Source organism: Cystoisospora suis, assembly GCF_002600585.1.
Source record: "Cystoisospora suis strain Wien I chromosome Unknown contig_877, whole genome shotgun sequence".
In the NCBI taxonomy this organism is placed as follows: domain Eukaryota; phylum Apicomplexa; class Conoidasida; order Eucoccidiorida; family Sarcocystidae; genus Cystoisospora; species Cystoisospora suis.
This window is the reverse complement of record NW_027153678.1, coordinates 41,939-66,209: the sequence shown is the minus strand read 5'-3', so window position 1 is coordinate 66,209 and position 24,271 is coordinate 41,939. Positions and strand designations below refer to the sequence as shown.

General features: G+C 53.6%; 3 protein-coding genes across 3 annotated transcripts in view; 2 read left to right on the top strand and 1 right to left on the bottom strand.

Moving 5' to 3' along the window:
- Positions 1–951, top strand: part of CSUI_002103 (uncharacterized protein) — a 7,346-nt gene extending 6,395 nt beyond the window's left edge. Inside the window, exon 1 of the mRNA XM_068062305.1 lies at positions 1–951. This exon is cut by the window's left edge and continues 6,395 nt beyond it. The gene's annotated coding sequence lies outside the window, so the exon portion shown is untranslated.
- A 971-nt stretch (positions 952–1,922) lies between these two features.
- Positions 1,923–12,526, bottom strand: CSUI_002102 (dna-directed rna alpha subunit). Its single transcript, XM_068062304.1, has 11 exons — positions 9,877–12,526; positions 9,112–9,227; positions 8,273–8,446; positions 7,651–7,726; positions 6,740–7,041; positions 5,594–5,807; positions 4,943–5,105; positions 4,274–4,452; positions 3,451–3,602; positions 2,683–3,051; positions 1,923–2,349 (listed from the first exon to the last, which is right to left on the bottom strand). Exons 1-11 carry the CDS (start codon positions 11,180–11,182, stop codon positions 2,212–2,214), a joined length of 3,189 nt encoding a protein of 1,062 aa, XP_067925724.1. The 5' UTR covers positions 11,183–12,526; the 3' UTR covers positions 1,923–2,211.
- A 131-nt stretch (positions 12,527–12,657) lies between these two features.
- Positions 12,658–23,130, top strand: CSUI_002101 (nop14-like family protein). The gene is made up of 10 exons (XM_068062303.1): positions 12,658–13,651; positions 14,511–14,865; positions 15,334–15,476; positions 16,168–16,274; positions 17,445–18,662; positions 18,889–19,034; positions 19,345–20,429; positions 21,193–21,522; positions 21,885–22,191; positions 22,516–23,130. The coding sequence occupies exons 1-10, from the start codon at positions 13,457–13,459 to the stop codon at positions 22,632–22,634; spliced, it is 4,005 nt and encodes a 1,334-aa protein (XP_067925723.1). The 5' UTR covers positions 12,658–13,456; the 3' UTR covers positions 22,635–23,130.
- Positions 23,131–24,271: the final 1,141 nt, after the last annotated feature.

Genomic DNA, 24,271 nt, shown 5'->3' with positions numbered 1-24,271 from the left:
AGCAGGAGAAGAAGAAGAGGCTTTGTAGATTGGAGTCGCGTGTGTGTTCGCGAGTTCTTTGGTTGCTTTGAGAAAGAATTTTTGTACTGTGTATCTGTGGTCCTTCTGTGCTTGATGAGGGGACGAGGTTTCTGCAGGGAAGCAGGGGATCAGGGAGTTGATGTAGTTAGTGGAGGTTAGTGGTGGTGGACAGTGTGTCGTTCTGCATCGTGAATTTTCCATTCACGCGCGCCTGCGCTACAGGGTGCTGTTGTTCATCGGAGAGGTGTGCTTGTGTCAGGTGTGCGAGCGAGTTCGTCGCAGAAGCAGTGTAACGTACGGTTTGATGTTTTCTCTCAGATGACATGTCTTCCTCTTTTCAGGGGTCGTTCTTTCTGTGTAGAGACTGCATTATGGGGTTATGTGATACAAGAGTCTCGGGTCCGTCCCTGTGCTGAGCAGTAGGGGGGGCGCGTGCGGGTTCTTGCGCAAGCTCAGTTTCGGTAGCACGAAGTGAAGATCAGTGGCGCAGCAAGAAGGATAACTGCTTCTCTCCGTCACGTGATGTCGTTTGTAAGGCATTCGGGAAAGACAGAGATGCGATTCCCCGTAGTCCAAGGCTGGTTGTCTGTCTGGTTGGTCCGCGCTTTCGCGTTGACAGTAACAGACGCAGCACAAGTGTGACACCCCAGACCCGTCCTTTCTGCTTCGTTCTCAGGGCTGCGTGTCGTTGTGTTCTTTCCTGGTTCTTTCTCACCCGCCTGCGGCAGGGATCGTGAAGCCGTGTGGTTCTATTTTCATGAACGTACGCGAGTTTTTTTTTGTTTCAATTCCGCCGACATTTGTATTTGAAATTGCAGAGAACGTGTGGCATTGCCTTCCGGGCAGTAAGCCAGCCAGTGGACAACAGAGGCGGCAGTTACCACTGAGTGCTCGGATCCGCAAGATGCTCTGTACCCAGAAGCCGGCCAGAGTAGCAGGGGAAGAACGCACGACAGTAAGCCCGTAGGCGGCGAAAGGCGGCTACTGAACAGGCTGGGGAGCACGCGCACGTGGACCTGGTTAGTGCGTACTCCTGTACGGGCCTACCGGAGTGCCACCGCTAGCAAGGGGAGTGGCCCCGTCCCAGGTTTGGCCAGTTGAGGCGCCTTCGCAGCTACAGCCGAGGAAGAGACGCCAAACGGTCCAGACTGGCTCACTCATTGTAGCAGCTGTACGAGTACGTAGCAAAGGATATCGGCGCTAGGGTCGAGCTGCTTGTGAACGCGATCCCACTCGTCTGCAGGGGGGGGGAGGTAACCGCCGCTGTCGCGTGCGCTTTTTTTTTATCAGTTGCGCTGAGGAAACGTTGTTTAGCCGGGAGGCCTGAAAAGACTAGCAGATACTACTCCTGTTAGAGGGCGCCGCCACAGACTAGCGAAGTCGTTAGTCGCGTGGTAATCGTTGAGCATCCAGGAAAGTACTAATTACGGTAACGAGGGAAGACACTAATACCGGAAATGACCTTACACTCTTTCAACAACTCCACAGCTTCTACTCGGCACTACTCCGATGCGCCCCCGCTCCCTCCCGAAGCTGCACCTGTAGTTTGCTTGAGCGTGGGATACCGTAACGCTTCCTCCCTTCTCACTTCCTCTTGGGAGGGGGGAATCTCAGGCGCCTTACAATCGTGGTCTTCGCCACAGCTACGCCGCAGAGCACTATCCACGGCGAAGCTGGTTACGTGATGATGAGCGGGCTGCGTGTCGGCCTGGTCAGCCGCCGGTCATTACGTCCTGACGGAACCACATTACTTTCGAGAGTACAGCGTCTTACGCCATACACATTACCTTCATCCGTTACCAGTCACACGCTTTAGGCCCGTCGCTGGTACCCCGGAATCGCGCTAGGCGTTTTCGGGTATCCCACTTCATCTGCTCTCGGAATTAACTCTAGACTTCTCTGTTCGCTGTCTTGCAAGACCACTGACTGGAAAACTCATGAAGACAAACATCGGTAGCTTGAGCTGAACCCGTTTCCATTCCGAGTCCTCAATACAATGAAAACCCATTGACAATGCCGGGAGGGAAACATCTTTGACAAGGGACTACCTGCCCTTGGTGCGCCTGCCTGCACGGAGGCACTGGTGAACGACAAACCTCACTGACATGTGACAACAACACGAGCCTAGCGTCCGCGTGTGCGGGGCCTGACTCTCAAGAACACTGCGTCCTCGGAATCTCTATTCTTAGTTCAGCCGGCTGCTAAAGTAATATTGAAGCGTTCCAGAGCTGAAGCAAGGTGATTCACCGTCGCAGGGCCGACGTTTGGAATGCCTAGGAGTTCTTTGCGGGTGTGGCAGCGAAGGTGTCCGAGTGTCGAAATTCCAGACTGCACCAAATTGACAAGAAGGGGACACAACACAAGGCAGCCACACGAGGCATGTGGAGCGTCTTCGCCTGATTTGCCCCGCTGCCCTCTTCTCTACACTGACTTAAACGCTGCTGTAGAAATTAGTGCCGAGGCGTCCGTACGCGCTCTTGCTGACTGATAAAACAGAAACTTCCTGAACGCGTCAGTAGACAGGTATATGCTGGTTTACACCTTCTGAAACAAGGGCAGATACTCCAAGTACGCTGCAGGGTCGCGGGTTTGCTTCTATCTTTCCGAGCCGAGTCTGACGTGAACCTCCGTGTTCCCGAAAACAGAAACGCTGTTCCTCACCTGCTCCAGGGCCGTGTGAGCTTTGTGAGCCAGTCCCGGGATCGCGCTTAAGAGGGACATGGAATTGTCTGCTTCGCCGTCTGGTCCACTTCCTGCCGCGTCTGTCCTTTCTTCGTGGGACTTGGATATATCTGTCTCTTCGTCGCTGGCGGCTTTCTCTTCTTTGACAACGGTGTCTTTCCTACGACGTTGGCAAGGTCCTTGTTGCGTGTTCCCTCCTTGTTGAGAATCCAGAGACGCTCTCGCCGTCACGGAGCTCTTCTTGCGAGCTCGGGAAGGAGGAGGGGGGGCCTCGGAGTACCCGTCACGAGCATAGGGCTGACGCCGAAGTTCTCGCTTAAGCCACGCTACCGGGTGGACCGGACTAGGCTGAAGAGAACAAAGTAGACGGTCGCAAGGTGATCCGACTACGGAGATCCATATGAGAGACTCACCGGGCTAGTCCGAGGGACAGTATTCACTCACACTCCGGGCGCAGAGTCACAGGTGGGAGTGACAATGCTAACGAATGGTCGGTTACCAAGAGGGCTTGCATCGCTTTGAGACGGTCTATTTTTTTTTTTGCAGTCCGTGTCCGATGCACGCCGAGTTGTACAGAGACATACTGCCGAAGCTGTGATCAGCGAGTATCTGAGTACTATTTTGTACGGTAGTACGCAGAGAGCTAACGACGGTGGCCGCCACGCGCTGGATCAAGCAAACCTTGTCTCAGCTGCGTGAACGTGCGCACTGAAGGCTCCGGTCCAGGAAGACGGAGCAACGGCGTACCGGAGGCCGGAGCTCAGGCATGGCGAAGCTTTTCTCTCCCTCTGCGAGCGTCATGTTTTTGTTCAGGTCTTCCCATACTAACAGGGGGGGGCCTCCGAGGCGCTCCTGCTGTTGCCTCGCGTCGTGCCAGGCCTGAATGTTTTCCCAGGAGGCTGCGTGTACACACCGTATTCACACAAGCACCGTAGTAAATGGCCTTGAAGAGGTTTATGCGGGGCTGTTATTGTTGACATACACATTACTGCGCGGGAGCCCGACAGACGACGCCTTGAATGCCACCCTCTGCTGAGGAAAAAATGGGTTCTCGGAATCTCCCGGATATACTTCAGCTTCTGCCCTATATGCGTCCAGTTGGTAGTTTGGGTACCTCTGTTTCTCTGAAGGAGCTAGTGCAACTCTCGTTGTGAACCGGGCACAGTTACACATTCGCAGCCAAGTAGAACGCACACGTAGATGCGTTTTTGACATTCTGCGCCACCTTTGTGATCGCGTGCGTGTATGCTCTTGTGCTAGGGCGGAGAAAGGGCACTCGCTAATATCATCGATATATACTGACAGAGTACCGGCAATCCTCGCAGACTCACAAAAACAAAACAGAGTCTCTGCGGCCTCACACCGATCGCGACTGCAGGTGGCCGCGAGCGAAGGCCGCCTCTGGGGACACAAGAAGCAATACAGGAGGAATATAGAGTCTCCCAGTACAGCGCTTGACAAGGCAAAAAGTCTTTGTGTTTTCTTCTTCGTTGTTTTCAAGAAAGCACTTTGAAGGACGATGGCCCAGGCTACTATTGTGTAAGAAGCGCGAACCAGCTCTGTAGCTCACCTTTCAGATCCTCGTCCTCTGTCTGCCAGTCGACGTCCTCCACCAGCTGGCGGCGCAGATCCACGAACCAGGCGATCATGTCCTGCAGCGCGAAGGCGATAATCTGCTTCGGAGTCACCGAGCTATCAGACCATACCTCCAACACGAGCTGCTCTGTCGGGTTCGTCGAGACCTGCCGACTAGACAGCGAGGCCGGACAAGGAGAAAAACAGGGGGGCGTCACCTGCCGCGCTGATTCAATCCGTCCGGCCCCGAAAGAAATCCAAGGAAGTGTGTACATGAGGAGCACGACCAAAACACTCTAACCGTTTCCAAGTTGTCGCAGCGATACACGGAGCCGGAAAGTGACAACTGCGAAAGCTGCGTAAAGACTTATGACAGCCGCCGTAAACCACTGTCGTATACTCGCGCGCACATACCTCTTGGTACTGGTACAGAGGGCTGTAGCATATAAGTGTGGATGTACGACATAGACAGATCAAGGACCACGAAGACTTGCATTCTGCCCAGGGCCTCCGCGCGAATTGTCGCAAGACCCCTTAGCAAAACAGAGGCGACGACACCGTAGGGCTGCGCCTAAGTGACAAATCAGAATCAAATATACACTTTAACACGAACAACCGTTGCTGGCACGGATTCTGAAAACCTCCACGCGGAGGCGAAGCCTACTCCTGACAGAAGCGCGTGCCCATGAGCTTATGAACGGCGATACGCATCATGGTGCAAGCGCCAAAAAGGCAACTCGTCGGATAGAAGTCTCTATGGTCAACCTCCCAGATACGACGGCGCTTGAAACAGCGGGAGTCTACGCCTTCCTCTTCGCGGTATAAGCCTGGAGGATACGGAGCCCACAAACGAGGACCACACAGAGTCGAAACGTAGAGCGAACAACACAGCGATGACGATTTTTCAAACCCCAATAACGCTTAGTTTCGAGTGCGAAAGAACACAGATGCGGGCTGCGATTCTTGGTCGATCATATACGAAGAAAACAGACAACGCCTATGTAGAGATTCCTTTCTAACAGAGCTCGCGAGAACTACAGCAAGTCTTTCCGTGCGTACACTGTAAGCATATTGCGGTAACAGCGCGTGCGCCGCGCCCTTATCTGGGACCTGCTGCTTCAAGATGATACGTGTCTTCAACGAGTTTCGTGTCTAGCCACCCGCGAAAGAGCTTAGCGTTTTCGCCTGTCGTGGGCGCGTTGGTGCTGACCGGAGAAGACTTGCGAAGCTCCGGCGTAAGCGAGCCCTAAGACCCAACAACACGTCGCCGGAGACCGCGCTGAAGGTTGACGCCGGGTAAGAGAATGACGCTCACCATGTAAATCAGCGAGCCAACATCCTCTCCCCCATTCGACCTTTATCTCCAAATCGAGAACTCCGCCCTCTTCTACTCTGGCAATGAAATGCTCAGGGTTGGCCACTTGTACAAATGGCGGCCAGTTGATCATCCCTGCAACCAGAAGACGAGGCCCGAAGACTTTCACTCGCACGCACGCAGATTCACGAGGGACGAGTGTCCTGAACGCCACCTGGACGACAGACAAACGAACAAAGATCGACAAAAGATGTGATACCTCAGAACAGCATTGCCACGAGCACCCTATATGAACGGCTTCGGAGAAAGAAAGAGAGGGAAAAAACACTAGGGGTTTCCATCAGATGGGACAAAGTATGTGTCACGGGGTCGGCCTTCTACGCGACGCCGGGAATTTGTCGGGAGGAAACGATACCTGAGCCGCGATCAAGGCCGGGGCAAAAGTATCAGAGGGCCAGGCATGGTACGCTGCTCACAGGATTTTGTAGACGCCCGCGAAAACCTGATGAGAAGCCAAGTGGCGATGCCAGCAGACCGAATAGGTACACTCCCGCTCACGCGTCACAACGTGCCCAGAACGGTTTCAGGCCTACATGGGCCAGGAACAAAAATCCGGGGGTTAGTGGAACTGCGGCTGCCGGCCACCATGGGTTGGGCAGGCTCCCGCGAAAACACACGGAGATGAATGAACACGGCGGTGAACAGACCTACTTACAAGGACGCTCAAAACAACGGGGCTGCAGGGAAGAAGGACACATGCGGATTCTCCCCCGTATGCTGACCAGGCAGAAAGCACGATGTCAACGCCGTCTCACGTGATTAGGAAAAAACAAAGCTCGCGTTTCGTGAGCTTGCTCGAATGGTTTGCCCGGATCCATACAACGGCGGGCGCCACTATGAGCTCAGCAGGAGGACATGAGCTACAGGGCTGATTTCGTTTTCGCCGTAGACAGTCGATTTTGCGCTCCTGTTGGGCGTGTTTGTCTTGCGCAGAAATTGTTGCTGTCCGGAGATTAACCTTCAGTGAACAAGACCGGACTCCGAAGCGGAAAACCCCACACACGGCCACGCAGAGAAGTAGAGCCACGGCATTTTATACGCGGCGGTGATGGGACCGTTGAAATCCAACCGCGAAGCCAGACTTACACCCTTAAGATTCAAAGCAATTTCAAGGAGATCTTCCCTGACACGAGGCACCTGGGTCACCATGCCCGACTGCACCAAGCCCCCTTCGCCACTCTCCCCACGTCCTGCCGGCTGGTGCGAAGCTTTGTCGAAGCCTTTTTTTGTGCGCTTTCGTTTGTCTCCAGATGGAGGCGCATGAAGCTTGATGGCGACGACAGCGTGGCCCGGGCATCGCTGAGAACCGAAGCTCTTGATAAGGGATCCCATCGTCCATCCCGTGGTCAGGGGAATAGGGCCGATGTAAAACTTCTGATAGAGATGCCCTGACATTCGGACCAGCCACACACACGGAGCAAGTAGCCTATACATCGCAAGCGAGAGAGGCAATCAAATGTCAGGGCAGTTGAGACTCGCAAATATACAGCACAGAAAATGTATGAAGAGATACACGTCTGTACGGCAGGAAGGCGGCGACATATGAGCACCCTGTGACGAGGAAACTGTGAGAAGGCGCGACAGTCTAGCTGTATTCTGCGCTGGCCTAGCACGGAGATGTCTCTCGGCGAGGTTACAAGAAACCGAGATATACACAATTGTTTTCCTTAGCGCAGAAACACCTGACAAGGTGAATTCTTGTAAAGCACCTGGGCCGCCGAGGCGATTTAATGCGTGCCCGGCTCTGTGAAGATCGCTGGCAGAGTCCGACCGGGTACTCGAGGGTCGCCACGCCGAACTCGGTCCAGACTCTGTAAGGAGGCAATGTGGAGATTGTGTCTGCGGGCGAGGGTCCGCAGATGCGATCGATGCAGGCTTTTCGCCTACCAGGGGCGTCCTGCGACGGCCACAGAGGGCTAGAAACCCCCTCCTTTGGCTCGGCGTCTACCGCTGCTCCTCCTCGTCATGTGGGCACACTCTTCGTCCTCGCGCCTTACCAGTCTCCGGGATGATAGTGACGTTAGTAGCTTCTTCGACCCGTAGCGTGAAATCCTTGTGCCAAGAGGGCCAGGTCTGTGCACCGCATCAACAACGGTAACGAACTTGAGGTAGAACACGTCCTTCCCGTGCAGTCACCCTATCTTCCGTAGTGTAGCCGAAAAGCGACAGGGAAAGTCGTGGCTCTCTACCCCCCTGGGGATCGCCCCGCCGCAGCTTGGAGAGCTTGGAGCTGCTGAGCGACTATACTGGGTGAAAAGGCACTCCCACAGAAGCAAGCCAATTAGATGCCCGATGTGTGAAACAAAAGTGTCGTCTCAAAGAACGGCGGACGCTTTGAAACACGAGGTGTCGCGCGACTGGTTAGTCTGGTGTTGGTACACTTCGACACAGGGTGGTCTACAAAGCGAGCGTTTGTCCCCCGCCACCTAGTACGAGTGCCCCTGTGTCTCTCCTTTGCTGAGGGCCACCAATTGCTGACTGAGTACGCGCGCGGACCACAAGTGCCTGTACATTCCGCATCAAGCAGCAAAGTAACCTGTTGAACAAAAGTCTCGTTCCGATTGCGAGCCCAAAATATGCCCCTGGAATATTCGAGAGAAGTCGCCGGGACTATCTTACATCGAAGATGCGGGCGTCGCCGTACAATAGTCCCATTCGATCTCGACGAGGGACGAAGGACGGCCTGAACGTCATTGGGAGAGAAATATTGAATCGGGGGGTGTGGATAGCTGGGTCTAGTGTGGTGGAGTTGAAGAGTTCCTCGTAAACAGGGTAATGACGAAGATCGTAAGACTGTAAGCACATACACAAGATAACCATTTTGACACACAAAGAGGGAATACACATGGCTGCCCACCTGCTCAACAGGCACCCCGTTCCGTTCTGCTTGGTCCACTGTTTTTTCAATAGTCATGAGAGAAAAAACTGTCGAAACTTTCCTTACCAGAAGACTGTTGTAAGCGCCCGACAGGTCACCGGGGTAGTCTTCACGCGAGTACTACAATGGAGATCTTGCGTTAGTTTCCGTACTGGCGGAGAAGCCACACCCATGCTGACATATGTATGCATCAGACCTATTAGCAGGCTCCGTAGCGCAAGACTCCCCCGTAGAGGTCACTCTTTGGAATCCTGTCCTTCCGCTGTTTCGAGAAGCGAGAATGTGCTATCCACACGTACACAAGCCAGCGCCAGCGTCGAATTCACAGGGCATACCTCCAGTCGCCACGTGCACACATGGAGCGCAGGTGAGCAGGCAGCTTCGCCTCAGTCGAAAGTTGCCTGCTCCAGTAGAGAAGCTTCCAAGCACCGAACAAATGTACGGGCACAGCATCACACCTCAGGCGATGTAGAAATCTGAATAGAAACATATCTGTCTACTGTATACACAGTGGTCTCCGTGTCAGCAGATGGAAACAATTTGCATCAGGCCCACAGTAACGTAGTCAGGCAATACTCACTAGTCCTCGAGCTTCATCCCAGTGCTCAAGCGGCACGCGATGAAAGGGAGGTTCCTCTGTTCCTCGCAGGGTCGTGATGTTCGGAATGAGTTCTATACCAGGATCTTGCCACTGGCCTACGTCAGTACATGCAGCAGGCAAAAGACGTGATTCCGCCACCACAGCACTAAGTTGCTCTACGCTGCCTAGGAGCCCGCGGTAGATAGGATGGTATCCACCCCTGCAAATCCAAATTCTGCGCTCTGAGTGGAAACGTCTCCGCGTAAATCTTGTGCGGAGGAGGGCGGTGTGGCTTAGCCGCCAACCAGGACCCTGAAGCCGATTCCTGTAACTGACCAGGATGTACCCGGGCATCTGTGACATGGATATTTCGCATCTTAGACAGATGCCTATGTAGGACATACGCGTAAAAAAAAACCGCAAAGGAAACCCGAGGTACACAGATACAGATGGCATGCAATGAGGAGTACAGCAATACACAGTTGTCACTGAATGGACAAACAGGTGTACTACGTACTACAAGAACAAGGATGAAGTCTGATCAGAAGACCTCCGCCCCGCCCCTCCTAATCGCGCAGCGACCCAGTCTGTGGCACCTTCCTTCTGTTGGCTCGGTAGATAGAGAAAGGCAGGGCAGCGGGCGCCCCCATGCACGCTTCGTGAGTAGAGACGCCCTTTCTTTCTTCTGCTACTGTCGCAAGAGAAGTAGAGGAGAAATTGGAAAGCACCGCAGGCGACAAACGCGAACCGCTTCAGACACCCCACCTCGGTTTAAGAGATGCCAGTTCTTCCATGTGTCTGTTTCATTCAAGGAGTTCGCCCGAAAATAACCATGACGCCAAAAGTAGTCCCTTTCCTTATCAGAAAGCACAGATTGTGGAGCGCCTGTCAACTCCCTAGGATGCATCTCGACATGCGGGGTCTTCGGGCCACGGTCATAAAGCGTCGTTGGCTCAAGATCGTGTAAGTCAGCATCCTCTGTTACGACGGTTCGGTTTGCCCTCGAAAAGTGGCTTTCAGCAAGCAGATCTGCTTCCCAGTCTGGCAAGTTCGATGAGGAGAAAGGACGGGAGAGATCAGAAGATCTCAGAGGGCTGTTAGCTTGTTCTCTTTCCGTTACTGCTCTGCTAGAAGCGGGGACTCTCCTTGGCGGCATTGCGTTTGGGTACTTGAACTGACGTGAAGTGTGTAGAAGGAAGGTTGTCCTGAAAGATGGGGCACCGTGAGGACTCTCTACATCTTGTTTTGCAGCTTGCTGAGTACGAACAGACTGAAAAGAAGCCGGGTAGACAGAGAAGGGAGCCGGCCGCAAAAACCGCGAGGAAATAGAGGGAAAGACACCGAATTCCAAGAGCGAAGTCAGAAGACGTCGTGGCCTCTCTGGAACAGCAGAAGCAAAATGTGAGGAAACGACACTTCTTTGTCGTCTGTCAGTCCCTGCAGAATGACCATAGGAAAAAGCAGGCGAAGAAGGAAAGGCAGGGAGAAAACAGGTCGGCCGCAGTGAAAGATCTGAATCCTCGACGCGTCCCGAGAGTTTAGAGCGGACGTGACAAGAATCACCCCGGTCAGGAACTAGGGTGGGAAAGAGAGAAGAATGAGTGGAAGGGACGAAGGTACCCAACGTGAAGGAAGACGAGGAAGAGTGTGCAAGAGACACCGGCTGATAGGAAGCCACTCGCACACCGGCGCCATAAAGGAACGAAGGAAAGGATAAAAGCCTTCGGCTGAACACCGAAGTCTCTTTTTCTGTAGAGCCATCTTTCCGTAATGTCACTACACATGCTGCCAAAAGAAATAGACTGAGGAAAGCCCAAGAGAGGTGAGGGGACACTCGTGTAACGGGAGTTGCTTGGCGTTTACAAATACGACGATGTGTCGCAGAGGAAAGAAACAATAGCACGAGAGAAAGGTAACACGGATAGGAATCAGAGTGAAAGACGGAATCATGATCTGGAGAGAGAAGAGGGGAAACATTCGACCAAAAAATTAAGGGTCTCCAGAACGATGGGCGCAGCGAAGGCAAAAATAAGAGAAAAAGAAAGGGGGGTCCCAACTGTCTCTCTTGCATTCTTGGGCTTCCTTAGGAGAACAGCAGCACCCTAGAAAGACGAGAATTCCAAGTCTGTTATCAGGACATACATAACAGCCTTCCGCGTTCGTGCCGTCTCGTCGCCCCCCATTCCTCTTTCAGTCCGACTCTTCGTCTCTCTGTCTCTACCAGCTTTGCCTGCCGTGCGTCTTTCTGATGCTTTACATGGCTCAGGCTGGGAGACGCCTCCCTAGACGACCAGACAGCCTCCTTCTCCGTTTTAAGCTTGAGCGTGGGCTTTCCAAGGGTAGGGACATGCCATTAAGGCCTTCTGAAGACAGTGAACAGGATCGAAGCATTCCGTCGAAGGCCAACAGAGAAACGATCCAAGCTGTTTCGACAAGAGATGGAACATAGCAGGCTCTGCAAGAGCTCAAGCCAAGCAAGCCAGAGAACCGAGAAATGTCACGAGAGCGCAACAAGCCGAGTCGTGTCCACGAAACTATCCTCGAGGGTAAGTTCCTTAGAAGCCTCAACAGAGAACGGAAGAGAAGGGCTAGTTAGGACGGAGAAGACCAAGGGCAGACTGGACACGCTGCAGAGCTTACTGCATTGAAAAAGAAAAGCAGGAGAGATAGGAGGCCGCAGCGATCTAGCTGGACTCATATAGACCAACGAGTCTCCTGCAAAGTTCCTTGGCTCCAGACTGGGCTTTTTTCGAATCTAGAGAAATCGTCGCCTCAGGTGGCATACGAGTGTCCATCCATCGGGGCGAGAGTGTACAGGCAGAAAATACATCTGATTTGCTTGCACGCGTGCTCCTACAGAACCTTGGAGACGCTGTGGCGAAGGGAAGAGATCGGGAGAATTCGCCGGTCGAGATTTCCTAGGTTACGGCTTGCCTTCGCTAGCTGTCGGACCAGAAGATGATATACGACAGATCCCTCCGGTGTCTTTGCTTTTCATAGACCCTCTGTGCTAGCGCCTGTGCTCCTAAAGAACGTCGATGAAACAGAAGGGTGTGCACGATGTCCCGGTGGCCCGAGCTGCTTGAGAGGCGTACAATGAGACTCCGGCCGTACTGCGTGAATCCCGGCTGATTCAAGCTGGGGGAAGAGATACTGGTAACAGGAAACAGACGGAGGCGCACGCCACGTAGCTGCCGCACGTTGGAAGGACACTCTACTTGAGTGTGCGACTTAACTAAAGAAGCTGAGAGCGAGGTCGGGCTCCAACGAGACGATTGGTGAGGGAGAGGAGCGAGGATGGTCTGTTGTGCCCACGGAGAACACACCGCACTTGTTCTCATGAAAACTAGAGGAAGAAGGGAAAAATGAGAAGCTGTCGGCGCAGGGAGTAGTGTGGTGTGCAGTTTTGCTTGGGGGTTGTCTTGTGGAGAAGCAGATGGCAGGCGACCACGGCTCTACAAGCTTCTAGCACTCCGGGACTGCATGCACCATGCATGCGCTCCCATTTCGATTGCACGCGCGTGCTGTACATCTTTGTGGGGGGTCATCGATTTTGGAGAGGAGTCGCTTTTGCATCCCGGCAACATTTCGTTCCCATTCCAGCCCATGATTGGACTTGGTGATACACATCGCTTCCGGGATCCCCCCTTCGTCTCCTCCCGCTGCCCCATCTTCGTTCCCCGGGATCCTCTCGTTTCCCCGGTCAGCCACGCTGATCTCGCCGTCGATGCGCATTCTTCTTTTCTTTTCTTTTACTTCCTTCTGTTCGTTTCTCCTCCTGGATTGCTCTGGCTGGCGTCTTCATAGCTTTCAACGTCTTCTGGCACCTCCGCCTTTCTCATGCTTTTGCGGTATTCCTCTCGCTGGCGTATTTCTTCTCTTCCAGGGCATTACTGCGCTGAAATCTCGCCACTGCTGTCTCCGTTCGTGTCGTGCCCCTTTCCTGCTGTCCTCTAGTTCTGTTTCTCTCTTTTCACGTCACTCGACACTTTTCTACTCCTCACTCTCTCCGGCGCGGCGTCCGCAAGAGCTGTGGTGGTGACTGACAGCAGGTGTTACTAATGTTTCTCCACTGGGTCTCGACCAAGGTCGGACCACGAAATCATAATCAGCAAGCCGGTGTATACGATTCCTCCGAGGCTTCCAGAGCCCTACGCTGCCTTGCTATGCCATCGGCTAGGGCAGGTGTATGCCTGTCAAGCACGCGTAGCTCCGGAACGAAAGTGAGCCGTTCTCCATAGATCGACAAATCTGCGTGTCGGGAGTCATATGTGTACTCTCATGTACACGTTCTTAGGGCTACGTGTCGAGAATAGTGCGCTTTGTTCGCTTCCCTTAAGCCGAAATGAAAATGTCAAAGAAGAGAAAAGAAGGCGGAGGAGGTCCGAGCGGAGGAAATTCAGACGCGCGAGCAGGGAAAGTTTCTCGGAATGCCTTTGAAGTTCTCGGCAATAAGAAGCTTCGCCGGGAGGTCGCCGGTCGTAAAGTAAAGGGAAGCGAACGGAATCTGGTCAGCTCGGCTGAAAAGGACAGAAAGCAGGTACCTACCTCAGAACTTTCTCTCCAGTCGAGACACTCTGGCAGGTACCTGTCCGGTCTTCTTGTTTACCTCCGTTGACGTTGTCGTGGCATACGTCTCTGCATTTACCCTCTTTTGAAGCTAGCGATCGCGACTGAAGAAGGGAACTCTCCTTACATGCCTTTCCTTTGTTTTAGCGGTGGTCTTTGTGGTACGCGTTCCTCAGGTGGCGTATCCCTTTGTCTTGTTGTGCCCCGTACTTCATTTGTCGCATGGCGCCTTTCCTTTTTTGTCTCGTCCCAGCTTTTCTTAGAGCATCCTTCTTTCCAGCTCTTTCTTGTGATGAGGGACAGGTAAAGTACTTTTGTGAAGATCAAGAGTCTCTCCTCTCCCCGGTTTATTTCCTGTCTTTGTTCTGCCTCTCTCCCATCTGCCGTCTTCATTACAAAGCTGTTCTTCTGTTGAAACTCCGCCCGGCCGTAGGGTCGATTGGAAGAATACAATTTATATCATGGAGCTCAAAGAATAACGGCAGTCCGTATAGATGTGTCCATGCAACTCAAGCACCTGTGACAGCACAAGGTCCGTGGACGTGGTATGAGTGCTAGCCCGCCTCGAGGTTCGCCACCCCGCTCGCGTCCGACACACTCAAGCGAAGGGATTTCACATAGTACGGGGACGTTGCCGTCAGTTTGATGTCCAGCACCTCTCTAGTACTTCTCCGTTGTTTGCGAATCTTCTATTCTCTGTTGTACTTCTTCCAGAGAGGGGGTTCAATGGCGGCGGGTCACTTACTTCGTTTAACGAGCTGACGACAGCCATGTGTCCGCTGTCGAGTGGTATGAATCCCGCTTGTGTGTATTTCTCTCTCTCTATGCAGCGCATGAAGGTTCTGTACAACAGCGTCTTTGACGTTGCCGCCGGTTCCTCCGCTAGGTCAAGTGATTCTTTCCGAGATGAGCGATGGGCGTCGTCTTTCGGGAGTGTGGGTGAAGAGGACGAGAAGGCTCTTCTCAAGCGTCTGCGACTTCTTGCCAAGAGGCGGGAGAAGGAGAGAGTCCAGAAAGGAGGAAGAAAAAAGGGCTTTGCCCTAGCTGATGAAGATGACGACCAAGGAGAAGGGGGACTTACACACGGTGGGGTACCACTGGCGGCACTGGGGGATACGGATCTTGAAGACAAAGACCGAGACGGTCTTCTTGGAGACAACCTCACTGGAGAACTCGAGGGCGAAGGTACGTTGGTTCCTGGGTTGACAGCGACCGAGCAATCAATAATGGAGAGCAACGAGAGCAGAAGGAAGACGTCCCAAGAACGGTGGCAGGTTCTGATTTCGCGCAATAGTTTTCGGGGGTTAGCAAAAAGAGGGAGAACCAGATCGGGAAGCCGTCAAACAGTCTCTAACACGAAGCGTCAGGGGATGGTGGAAAAGCCTTGGTCTTCGATCTCGACAGTTGCCCCGGGAAAGGTATCAAGCTAGGCGTTTTCTCGTATGCACTGGGCTGTTAAGGACCTCTGTTTGAGGACACAAGGCAGTTTGCTTTTCAGCTGACAAGAAATGTAATCAAGGTGCATTTAGTTGATATTTTTGGGGTGTGTTATTCCCTTTCAAAGCCCGGCTTGCGGGGCACTACCATGGTTAGTGTTTCTGCGTATGTCCTTGATTTGGCTCAGCGCTTTCTTTTCCTATACGCTTGTCTCAGGTGATGACATGGAATTCCCTCCTGACTTGTTTTTCAAGGAGGGGGCTACTTCCGGACAGGATGGGGAAGGCGAAGAGAGACCAAAGACGAGAAGAGAGATCTATCGCGAAATTATAGCACATAGCAAGGAAGCACGGGCCAGGGTGAGCTTACAGCATCAACAACGAACTCTTGTACAGGCGGGTGCTGGGTACTGGTTTCTTACCACACTCGTCCATGAACCCTGTATCTTTCCCCTAATGTCGTGGCCCTCTTTGCTGTGAAAGACAGTTTTGTCTTCCTATATCGGCATTTCCTCCTAGCAAAAGGAACCTCACCTGGGCTGTGCGACCTCTCCTGCTTTCCCTGCGCACAAAGCTAGAAACGTGGCTGATGCCACACCGCCAGCGTTACTCTCTCTGTCAAGTTTGGCCCTCCGTTCACTTCTTCGCGGTCCACTTTTTCCTAAGTATTAACGGTGACAGCAAAGATATCCTGCCTTCTCTCGTTTCTCCCCTGATGGAGACACCAACGAAGGCCGCGGAACACGATCGCTGGTTGGTCAAGAGACATGGCGTGTATACGGTGGCATATTGGTGCATTCTCGTGGTCTGATGTCATCATTCGACTAGATATAGACGGTGATGTATGTTGCCCTTTGGTGTCGCGTCGCTGCTACGCCAGCAGCACGAGAACTTCCAAGGCGTTTTTTGCAGCTAGATGTGGTCTCTTCGGTGCGTTACATCGTAAGACTTGCCTGCAAGGCCTGGGCCGCTGAGGGCGTGCGAGCGTGTCTCGTCATGCTTTCTCAGGTGTGTTATCTCATTTTGGTCTCTCGTGCTTTACTCTACACAGTTGGCTTGTGAGCAAAGACAGCAACGCCTGCTTCTTGAAAAATTGGATGAGGATTTCTCCGATCTTCTTGTTAGTCGCTCGGACATGTTCAGGCCGACGAAGAAACAGTAAGCTCTCTCCCTTTTTACGACTCTTGCAATCACGTGTCCTTGGCTCCGAATCCGCTCGCTTGTTTGTAGCGAGCTCATCAACGGAAGAGAAACTTTTTACTCGGCTTTGTTCTCTCCCGGCTCCATTGTGGGGTCTCTTGGTCTTGTTAGTCTGGACGGACGGGACGGTTTTCAGCCCTGTGTTCTCACACGCCCTTTCTCGGGTTCCTCCGCCGTATTGCAAGAGAACGACACACGCCACCGAGCTTCGGAGCTTGCACTGAGCCTCTTTGAGCATCCTCCTCTTTGCTGTCTCATCTATGTCAAGTATCCTTCTTGCGGACACCCGTTCCGGATTGTGGCGGCAGCTGTTTCTCTGCGCAGCTGGTGACTCAAAATACGAGAAAGGGGCTGCCGGGAAGGTCATTAAGGACAACGAGAGAGCGGGGGGATAAAACGAGACAACACGTTACACTTTACCCAGTCACCACGAGATCAGCAGCGGTAGTCGCAACAGGCGATCGGCAGGTAACGCCCTGCGGGTCAAAAGCCCGACCGCTTGCTCTTCGGGAAAGAGATCACGCGACTTTCCATCAGAAGTCAATGGTTAGCTAGAAGGAGCATGTGGGAAATTTGCCTTAGCAAATGCAGGCCCACGCCGGCGTCATTCGTAGGCCCAGTTGCTCTCAGGCGGTGGGCCCGCAAGGGAGTCCGGACAAGGTGCCTGTTCGACGAAGGAATACCTTACGAAGTCGCAATTCAAAAGCTGGACGCCTGCTAGAGTTCCGGCCTCCTCACCCTGGCCGCCTCAAATCCAGTGTAGCGGAGCCTGTCTCTCCAAGGCGCGTTTTTCATCGGTGCCTTTGTGTCGTGGATCAGGGCACAATGTGTTCACAGCCGTGTTCGTAATAGCAACATCTGTGGTTGCCAAACAGTATTGGAGGCCTAGGATTGGGATAGCAGGACCCATGCCTTCAGTGCATGGGGCGTGGAAGCAGACAGTCGAAACGATATGTTGTACGGGCTGTCTTTATCAAGAGAAGCTCGGACGAATGGAGGGGAAAGACATATTGCGGTCGTATTTTCACCCTCTGCTGTGTCCGTGCTTCACTTCCTTCGAGGAGCGTTCTGGGCCGGATTTTAGGTTTTCTTTCTGTCCAACCTGCGGTTTTTTGTGTGCTGTTGAAGAGCCCTAGAAGCCCTTATGCAGAAACATGTAGGCGGAGGAGGAAGTGAGACAAGTCAGTCGCGTGAAGGAAAGGGCATCAAACAGGCGGCTGAACTCAAGCAGAGCGAGTCGCCTCCAAGTGAACCCAAAACAGCAGTAACAACTGGAAAGAGTACAGAAGCCAAAAATGTGGTAGCTTCTGGAGACATCTCCTCTACTGACTGTCCGTTGTTTCTGTCTTCATCTCCGACTGATACTCCGGGGTGTCCATCCACGTCGGCGCCTTCGTCTTCGGTATCTGCTCCATCTTTCGCAACGAAGAAGCTCGCAAAACAGATTGCGCTCGCCGCGGACTTTGACGCTCTGGCCGCATCTCTACACTTCGACAGGCGCTTGCCCGGGACTGACAGGTTGCTATCGGCCGAGGAGGCGAGGGAGAAGAAGAAAAAGGAACTGGAAAAGAAGGAGAAAGAGCGGCAAGAGAGGATGCTCAGGGGAGAGGAAGAGCAAGAAGAGGCAGCGACCGAGGGACAAGAACAGGCGGAAGGAGGAGATGACGAAGAGGAAGAAAGGCACCAGCACCAAGAGGAGAGCGAGCAAGAACGAGACACAGAGAACAGCGAAGACGAGGACAGTGAGGATGAGGATAGTGACGGCGACGACGAAAGCAGTGATGAGGATAAAGAGGCTGCTGAGGCCAAGGAATTGCTTGAGGAGAGCTCAAGTGAATCGGAAGGAGACGGAGACACAGACGAGAGAAGGATAGAAAACGCAAGTCACGAGGGTGAAGCGGGAGAAAACACTTGTCTCAGCACACGCAGTGGTAAGGAAGTAAGCTGTTCTCAGGAGGGTTTTTTGTCGCCTGAACCTGCAAGCAAAGAAGAATCGAGAGCGTGTGAGCGCGACAGAGAAGATGAAATACACCAAACAGGAGAAGAAAAAAGCGCAGACAGACTCCAGCCAGCTCGGGAGAACGGCCGTGCTGGCAAAGGGGACCGGGGTATGGCGGTCGGTTCTCGAGCACACGGGGAGAAGAACCAAGGAGGGGGGGAAGAAGACGACGAAGAAGAGGATGACGAGTTCATGGATGAAGAAGAGAAGCAGGCACGACAATGGATGAGGAATGGCAAGGGAGAAGAAACACTGACATTCAAGCCCCAGGCACCACTGACAAAAGAAGACGCCAGGACGCTTCTTGGACCCTATCCACTACGCTCCCAGTGGAAACTTCTCCATCGGTGAGGGGACAAGAGGGTAGCATGGGGCCAAGAACGAGCCGGGGCGCCTCTCTGCTGTACACAATGGAACTGCGTCTGCTGCTTGTCACGAAATTCTAGCGCACGCATGAGTCACATTCTCTTGGTTTCTCTATCAGTTCTGTAGATTCCGTTATAGATAGAAATTAGTTGGCCCGGTGCTGCTGCTATACCGAAGACGGTGCGCTCCTTGTCCACTGTTGTTCAGCCTGCGGGTACTACTCGACTCCGAAGGGGGCACTTCCTCTGTTTCGTGTGCGCCACGTGGAGGGGAGCCGGTCAAGGAGCAGACGTTCAAAGCGCTTCTTGGCTACGCTCTCGACGCGCATATTTCGGCGGCGAGTTGCGGGGAAGGTAAGTGGTGTTTCTACAAGTACCTCGGTTACAGTTGCCGGAATTCGTACTAGGGTTTAGCATAGGACACCTACCCCTTTCCAGAAGGTCCAGAACTAATCCCTGTTCCGTTCTTCGATCATCCAGGAGCACAGCACGGGCACACGGAGACCCTTCGCATACCCCTTGCGAGATTGCCTGGTGGTTTCTTTTTTACTCTGCCTCGTGTCAACTTCATGTACGGCTTAGGCTAGCAAGAGCAGGACAGAAGAGTCGAGCTCCCTTTTTTCTTGTGGATCGACGTGATTTATCCTTGTTTTCTACCTCTTAGGGCCTTCACTCGTGGCTCTCTGGAGTTCGCTGAGCGAGCATTACTTGTTCTTTGCCCAAGACCATCCGGAAGTCTTGTATTCGTTTTTTCTCCCCCTGTTGGCGAACATTGCCGCCAGGACCTGGCCAGCGACTAGCCTCCATGAGGACCTCCAGCACGCATTCCGTTTTGCACCAGCAGTTGGCGGACCCACGGGAGACACGACAAAAACGAAAGAGTCGTCAAGTACGGGAGCGAGAGCAGAGTCTGCTACATGGATCAGGGACGACACATCGCTCCCGTATCCTCTTCTTTCAAGCGGAGCTCTCAGTGAAGGCCGCTCGGCACACGCAAAGACGTCGCCCCCTCCGACTGTGGCAGACCTGGCTGTCATTCAGCTGCTGTTCTTTCTCTGTCCTCTAACAGACTACAAGCACCCTTTGCTTTCCCCCTCTCTTCTCCTCCTCGACTTCTTTGCTTCCAAACTATCCGCGTTTCCTCTTTTTCTGACTGACAATCCGACAAGACCACTGCGCCCCGGCGTGAAAGCTCGCTCGGCTCAGAGCGCTCCACTGCGGGTTCCAGAACTGGACCCGGCGGAAGAAGACAAGGCATCTGGAGGCCAGAGTGAAGGACACTCGGGAAGCGGAGAAGAGCACGGAGATCCTGAGGCAGATAGGTTGCGGCAGAATCCTCTGGCAGGAAGGCCGCTGGGAATGAAGAATAGAAAGGTGACGGGAGACGACCCTGCAACAGACGCTGGTGGTAGAGAAGAGCAAGTGGTGGGTAGCGCTTTGCCTCCAGTGCTACCCTTGTCACGCGTCGCTGTGGCGCTCCAGGTGCTTTCTCTTCAGCATCAGGTCCAGGCAGCTTCAGGCCGTTACATGCCTTCCTCCTTCTCGCTCGCGATTGCATTGTTGCGCACGGCGATAGAGAACCTGCAGGAGCGCAGCATTGCAAGAGCTCAAAGGAAGAGCGAGAAGGCAACAGCAGGAGCACGACTTTGCGGAACAACTGACGCGAAAGATATCCTGGCGGAGACCGTCGATGTTGTCCGGGTGGTCGAGGCTGTCATTGCCACCCTACGGTCCCAGGCACGTGAGCTGGTACGGTCTCCTCGATACCCGGGCGCATCAGGCGCTAGGTGATGTAGCCGAGAGTCGGCATGTATCATTGAAGCTTCAGAGAGTCCAGCACCTCAGGGTCGTCCCCGATTAGGTAGTGAATCTCGTTTCCATTAGCATAGACGACAGCCAGTTTCAGCTTGTGTAGGGAAACCCATACGGAGTGGCGTGTGGATATCCGCAGTTTGTAAGCTGCTCGAGTGTTCATCTCTTTATGCGGGTTTTCCCGGAGTGAACATTTACTCCGTTGTGGAGTAATACCTTCCTCGGGAAAAACACAACGCTATCAAGTGTAGTGATGCAGTGGCAAATCAGTTGTCCGACGCCGTACTTGAAAGCTCCTTTTAAAGCTCAGTACCAAAGTGCGTGTTCACTTCAGCTGGAGTGAGGAAAGCCTAACTACCAGACACGTGCTGAACTCAAACCAGACACGTGACGACTCAACAAGGGAAAGCGTGTCATGAACATGGCAGGACAGATTTGTCCCAGTCTGTCTGTGGTTTTGCCAGTCCCTTAGCCCCCTCTTATGTCTGATGCCTGTTTGCCTACACCAGCAAGCGCATCGGTCCCTGTCATTATGGAGTACAGACTTTCGGTGTGTAAGGCGTCAGTGAACCGAACTGAGGGTTCTTGCGTGAACATTCATCCTTTCTTGTCCGTATGGCTCCAGTCACCGTTCGATTCTGTACGAGAGCGGGCGTGGGTACTGCACTGTGTTTGTGCTAGAGCGCTTGTCCTTTTTTAGGCGGAGGCGTGCTCTGCAGGGTTTGTTCCTCTCAGTCATATCTTGCTTCCGGCCTTTCCCTTTCTTCACGAAAGCCTCCTTGTGGCTGTAACAAGGACTTCATCCGCGTCTGGAGCTGCCGTCCTAGGCAAGGACCCAGAGGGCCTCGCGGCAGTGAAGAAGAACGCAGGACGCGATGAGCAGGACGGAGGAATTCCAGCAGTGGACTGTCAGCTAAAGTCTTCCCCCCTCTTTCCACTCCTAGAAGCTCTTCGAGAGCTTTGGCGTGCCTGCCTCTCCATCTTGTCCAGGCCCCTCGTTCCTCTCAGTCTGTACCACAAGGCCGAGAAGGTGTGTGAGTGGTGCGGTCCCGGCGGCAGGCGTGTCCCCATGTGGAGAAAAGTATTCCATCTGCTCATGAGCTAAGATAACACGGAAGTTTAGGCTCAACAGATACAAACGCGTAATACAATGGCGTACCTTCTGTCCGTTCACACTTTCGAGTGTTGCCAGTGGGGAAAGAACTCACCATGTTCACTATGCGTATGTGTATATTCGTATATATAGATTCGCACACGTGCTTACGCGCAAAGCGGGAGCGTCGAAACAGAGCCGTACAGTGGCGTGGGTGCGTTCTCGGAGTACAGAACAGAGGGAAGGTTGCGGGAAGGCTAGTCTGCTCTGCTTTTCCCTGGTGTGTTTCTTTCTGACAGATTGGTTTGACTCTCCTCACGCCCCGATACGTTGAGCCGTCCCTCCTACGCCGCAAATGTCGGACGCATGCTGGACGGGACGACGCAGGAGCGGTAGAAGCTTTTGAGGAAATCCGAAGAGAAAAAAGACAGGCCAATGAGATGCGGCGGCAGGTTGGACGCATGCTCAGAAGAGATGCGGCGTTTGTCCAGGCGGCCAAAGGGAAAGCGGACATGCACCGGAAAAAGCGGAACGCCGACCGGCAGCGGGAAATTCTTGGCATCTTGGAACAGGATCAGGTGGAGTACAAGAAGCTCAAGACCACAGGTAAGCCCTACGAACAATCCCGGTGTTGAGTATACGCGTACGACTTCTGCAGTGTGTTTGCGTGATTCAGTATACTTGTTCTATGCGTGCTTCTGGGTCTCCGAAAGGCGTCTGTCACGCTTCACCTGCACGGTCTAGCGGCGCGTTGCCTTGCTTAACCGGGGTACGTGTCAAGCTCTGTGGCTTTTTGGTCGCCAGAAGATTAATTGATTTCTTACCACTTTGTCTGAGGTGTTGGTGCCTTCTGGGTCACCACTCCGTCACTCGGTCATGTTATCTATGGTGGTCCACTGATATTATCTCCTGTTGGCTGCATGTGCGCAGGTGGCACTATGGACACATCGCTCGCCGCCTACAGACCGAGCAAGCGCACTAAGAAGCGGCGGATGGCGGGAAACAGACAAGAGGGCCAGTCCGGTAAGAGTCCGGGGGCTGGAAGGTAGACATGGCAGACGAGTACCGAAGGCCTGCCTCCTTTTGCCTCCAACTGGAGCGTCGTCTGTCAAATGTATTCCTCTTGCCTTACGGCTCAAAGAGAACGGTTAGGAGACTCTACTGTTCTTGCCTCGAGAAACTCCGCTTTTTTTGCCCCGTTTCGTTGCTTCTTCTGTACATCTATTTTGATTACTTGTTTCAAAGGTGGTGCTGTCACGTTTCCAGAACACAACGAGACGGCTACTAGAATACTTAGCGGTTCCTGGGTGATAACGTTCGGCATGAGCCCGGCGATCTCAGGCACAAGAAGTTTGTACGGGGTGGACTGGAAACGTCTCCACAGCGGGTTGTCCTAGTTTTGTTATTGTGCGGTGTGTGTCTAATAGACTTTTATCAATATGTGTTGGCGTGTCGGCCACATCACCCACGTACCGCGACGTGATACACTTTGCAGTCCGGGTCAGGGGTGCCCTGACAACCCAGGAGTTCTGGAAACAGTGTCCCGCATCACAGAGTGAAAAAAGGCGCAGACACCACATCTGCTAAAAGGCAGATTGGCTACGCGATCCTGAGCAGACTCGCCCGGACTGGGCCGCAACGGTGTGGGATCGCTCCAACAGGATCATACCTCCCCTCAGCGTTACCGTAAGCTCCGCGGGACGCGTGCAGGCCAGAGCTCAGGACTCTCGTCAGCGTACCAACAAGTCACGATTCCTTCACTAGGGACACGCAGCTGGCACCTACTGTTGCTGCCCGTGCCGTACACTACTCAGCTAGCATATTGGAAGGCCCGGCTTGCGAAGTGCAACCCCGGGATTTCTCCGGGTTTGGAACTGCGCATCTCCCTTCACGAAAATAGGCTTTCACGTTGCGCCCGCACGTGGCCGTGGGCTATACCGGATTAAGTGTGCTCCGGTGTCCCGTCCTCCCTGTAGTATGTGCTCCACCATTCCAACCCCGCTGTGGTATGTGCACACCAACCCGTCCCCGCTCTAGAATGTGCTCCGCCGCCCCGGCGCCGCTGTAGAATGTGCTTCAGTGCCCCGGCGTCGGTACACCAGATTCGGTTCTATAACCTTTCAACATCGGCTTCGGCGAAAGCTACCCTAGGAGGAGCACCGCACCCAACAGGGCTCTGCACGGCCCCTGCGTGGCCTCCGGCTGACTATTTGTCGCTTGCTTGTTTCATCTCGAATTGCCAACCCGCCGACAGGCGTACACTCAAGTCGTGCCGCAGCGCTGCAGCTCAGACGCCCACTAAATTCGAAAACCTCGACAGACCACTTGGACCGCACCAGCGTTTGACAACCTACAGTTTAGCGAAGCTGTCCTGGGTTTCGCCATCCTTCCGACAGGCTCTGGTCTGCTTGCAGGCTGTTGGCTCAAGGGCGGGCTGTTGGTCTTGGGCGTAGCTTCCAAACGTGAGTATCTGTGGTTGTGTTCGTCTCCCGTCATGAGGCACCTCAGCCCACAGTTTACTGGTCATCTGGTGGTAAGCCATGTGCTGCCTGGCGCCTGCCCTCGTTTATAGGGGTGCCCTCGGGGCACGCCGTGACCAGTGTCTTACAAAGCCGATGATGGCAAACTTCACCAGCGTTGCCCCAACTGCAGCACAAATTCTCTGTACGACTACTGCTGTAAGCTT

Excerpts from the sequence above, each read along its gene's own strand:
- CSUI_002102 (XM_068062304.1), bottom strand. The coding sequence starts at position 11,182 with ATGCAAGAGAGACAGTTGGGACCCCCCTTTCTTTTTCTCTTATTTTTG. Across the intron at positions 5,106-5,593 it reads TTGGCTCGCTGATTTACATG|GCTTATACCGCGAAGAGGAA; the intron begins GTGAGCGTCATT and ends CGTATCCTCCAG. Across the intron at positions 4,453-4,942 it reads GGCACGCGCTTCTGTCAGGA|TCGGCAGGTCTCGACGAACC; the intron begins GTAGGCTTCGCC and ends CTCGCTGTCTAG.
- CSUI_002101 (XM_068062303.1), top strand. The coding sequence starts at position 13,457 with ATGAAAATGTCAAAGAAGAGAAAAGAAGGCGGAGGAGGTCCGAGCGGA. Across the intron at positions 15,477-16,167 it reads GCAAGGAAGCACGGGCCAGG|TTGGCTTGTGAGCAAAGACA; the intron begins GTGAGCTTACAG and ends TACTCTACACAG. Across the intron at positions 18,663-18,888 it reads CAGTGGAAACTTCTCCATCG|CCTGCGGGTACTACTCGACT; the intron begins GTGAGGGGACAA and ends ACTGTTGTTCAG.